This window comes from Solanum tuberosum, unplaced genomic scaffold, assembly GCF_000226075.1.
Source record: "Solanum tuberosum cultivar DM 1-3 516 R44 unplaced genomic scaffold, SolTub_3.0 scf00532, whole genome shotgun sequence".
Taxonomy (NCBI): domain Eukaryota; kingdom Viridiplantae; phylum Streptophyta; class Magnoliopsida; order Solanales; family Solanaceae; genus Solanum; species Solanum tuberosum.
Window position 1 is genome coordinate 93692 of NW_006239461.1, and position 3278 is coordinate 96969.

The window sequence follows — 3278 nt, forward strand, 5'->3', positions numbered from 1 at the left end:
AAAATTCATATTGTGTAGGATTCTATTCGAAAAAAAGCACTACTCCTTATAGAAAAAAATTTCATACTTAGAATTCAAATTCGAGTTATCTGATTAACAAAGAAGCATTCACATATGAGGTTTTCTTTCTTTTGTGACTTGTTAAAGTTTTTGTTTTCCATATATATGTGATGTGATGGGAATCTCATGCTGCTCCACCAATATTTTGTAATACATATCTGCTTAATAAATACATATTATAAAATTGTGATATAGATATGGAGACCACAGACAAAATAAAACAAAGATTTAATATATAGTTGATGCATTCATACGTTTGCTCTTTAGCTGAGAGTCACCATTCACGGTTACGTGTGAGAGCTAATTTTTATTTATGGGGACCTTAGTTTCATGTTAATTATAAAAAGTCAACTCATACTAAATTTATTCGACATGACATGTATAAATTTTTATATATAAAATATTTATTGTAATGTAATTTGTAGTAATATTTTAGAACTTTTTCATAATTTGTCTTTTAACATATTGTTTTAACATTAGATAATTTTTTTGAATAATCTAATAAATTTTATAGCTCATAAATGCATCTGAGAGTATAATTTTGTGTTAGATATGACGTGATGAGTGACAAAACCAAATCAAATAGTAGGTGGTTGTCGTAACGTTTTACATATTTTTGTGTGTGAACAAACTTTAATTTACTCTACCAAGAAAGGAAAATATAGGAGATTGCTTACAGAAGACAAACAACTAAGAAAAAAAAATGTTACCAATCTTGAACTGAATTAAGTGGAAGAAAACAGGTTAACAAGCTTTGTTAAACCAAGAATTGGGAACTTCAAATCTAACTCAACTTCAAAATTAGCTTAGAGGTGATCATATGTGAATTGCTAATATTATAAATAAAATATAATTATTCGACAAAAAATGTGTCATTTCAACAATAGCCATGTATTCTTGGTGGTGCATTTCCCAAGTGCAGCCCATTTCTCACAATTCTCGTTTTCATTTGTATATATACGTACTTGATGTCATTGAGATACCACAATTTTGTCAAATGAATCCACGTACGTGAATACATATATACATTTTGTTGCTGACCATTTCTCACCCTTAAATTAAGTGGAGGGCTAACTTATTGAAATTTCACTAGTTTAGGAGTTAATTACTTAGATACACTCTAGTTTGCAATATTACGTATCTTATCACATTTTAGTTGTCTAGATACATATATTTCGGGATATATGAGTCAAAATTAGGTGTCGTTTGCTCTATATACATTGTATCTAAGTAGATTCACATATATCTTGTATGCATAGACAATCTCGCTCGCCTCAGCTCCTAGAATACACACACATGCATATGTTATTACGTTTGCTCATATAACTGATCAGTATCATGACTTCTCACGAGCATCCAAAGCTCAAGTATTATTTATCCACGTATAAAAATATTTACACGATTTGATTACTTAATAATTCTAATAAATTGTTCACACCAAGCATTAAAAAGATGATTAGTAAATTGTTGGAGTGGATCAAATACAAAGCGTGTAAAGGAAAAGTTATCCTAATGAACAGTGAATGAAAATTTAATTAAATTATACTTTGCCAACAAGAATCTGGTAACATTCTTGTGTCAAGTCCAATTAACTTTCTGAGCTAATGGATGCACCATAACATTACATATCATTCACTAAATAACCAATCTTTTAAATTTAATATATAAGAATATCAGTTTGTATTAGATAGTAAATGCTGAGTAACAAAACCTAATTAGAGTCTCCGCATTCTCGTAATGTTTTACATATACATGTAGTATACATGTGTTTGTGTGACACCCACAAAGACGAACTTCGCTCTGGAAGAAAGAAAATAGTAGAAGGTTACTTGCAAAATTGAGTAAAATAGCAAGATCACGACCCGACAGATGATATCATCTGAGAAAACAGAAGACAAACAAACGAAAAAGAGAAAAAGAACTAGTGTTTTTGAACTGATTCAAGTGGAAGAAACAAGTTAACAAGATTTGCAGCTCTTTCTACAGCTTCCTGGGAGGTCTGTACTTCCAACCATATATTCTGGATTCTTGGTGCATTCCCCAAGTGCAGCCCATCTCTCACAATTCTCGTTATGATCAGCACAATGTCCTCCTTCAGATTCCACTGTTTTGTCAAATGAATCCACATGAATCCACTTTGTTGCTGACCACTTCTCACCCTCGATAACAGGGCACCCACCGTGGAGGCTCATAGGATCAGGAACAGCATTTGGATGGAGACTGAAAAAAAGAAGTGCATCTCCTTTTCGTGGTTTAACTAAAACATTCCCAGAAAAAACAGAAACAGAAGCAAATGCAGATTAGGTTTTGTAGCAGCTGGAACAATGCAACAATATTGAGCAGTTATGTATAGTAGGCTCACCAGCAATACCCTTCTTTGCACACTCGGACAAACTGTTGTCAGCTGCCATTGACCTACGCCGAGTTGATACCTGTAAGGATAATCAGTTTTTATAGAGAAACATACAACTGATAAACAATGGCATTTTTCTATTTACTCTGAAAATGAACTGAAAACAATGATTTAGGAAATCGAATCTGGAAATGAGACGAAGAAGAAGCAGATAGCAAAGCAAAGTTACCCTTGGTGAATCAAAAGTCATGTCACGAGGAAGATCTAATCCATGGACATACAAATAAAGAGCAAAGAGAAAAGAGATGAATAAAATGTGAAATAAAAGTGACATTAATTACCCCACAATTCATGAAGTTGCCTGCTTGATAGCATGTCTTTCTGAGTGTAACATGTAACGGAAGCAAAAATGCAGCTTTACTATTCTAAAGATACCCTAATTAAGACAACTATATGCCGCCACATCAACATGAGCACAACACTTCTGCCCTCTTTCTACTCCTGCTGCTAAAAGCTAGTAGAATGTAAAGGTACCTATTACCCTGATGGTATGTTTAATTTTCTTATGATTGTTGAAGTGTGTGACCATCTCATCAAAATGCTTAAGTTGTTAGGGGGAGTACATTTTTACTTTTCTTAATCAAGTCTCAACACGCCCCCTCACGTATGGGCATGATTCTTTTTTCATAGGCCAAACACGTGGAATTTTTTTTACAGATGGGTGGTGGTGATACTCGAACTCACGACCTCTGCCAAATCTAATACCATGTTGAAGTGTGTGATCATTTATTTTAAAAGTTTAAACTGTTAGAGGAGTACACTTTTATTTTCTTAATTAAGTTTCAACACCCCCCCCCCCCCCCCG

At 33.4% G+C, this 3278-nt stretch overlaps 1 protein-coding gene across 1 annotated transcript in view; it reads right to left on the reverse strand.

Annotated features, from left to right (window-relative positions):
- Positions 1 to 1723: 1723 nt before the first annotated feature.
- LOC102591537 (probable prolyl 4-hydroxylase 4) overlaps positions 1724 to 3278 on the reverse strand; it is a 7389-nt gene continuing 5834 nt past the window's right edge. The window contains exons 6-7 of the mRNA XM_006365210.2: positions 2423 to 2492; positions 1724 to 2317 (exon numbers count right to left, since the gene is read on the reverse strand). Of these exons, the coding sequence (XP_006365272.1) occupies positions 2019 to 2317; positions 2423 to 2492 (369 nt within the window). The 3' untranslated portion in view covers positions 1724 to 2018. The remainder of the gene's footprint in view (positions 2318 to 2422; positions 2493 to 3278) is intronic.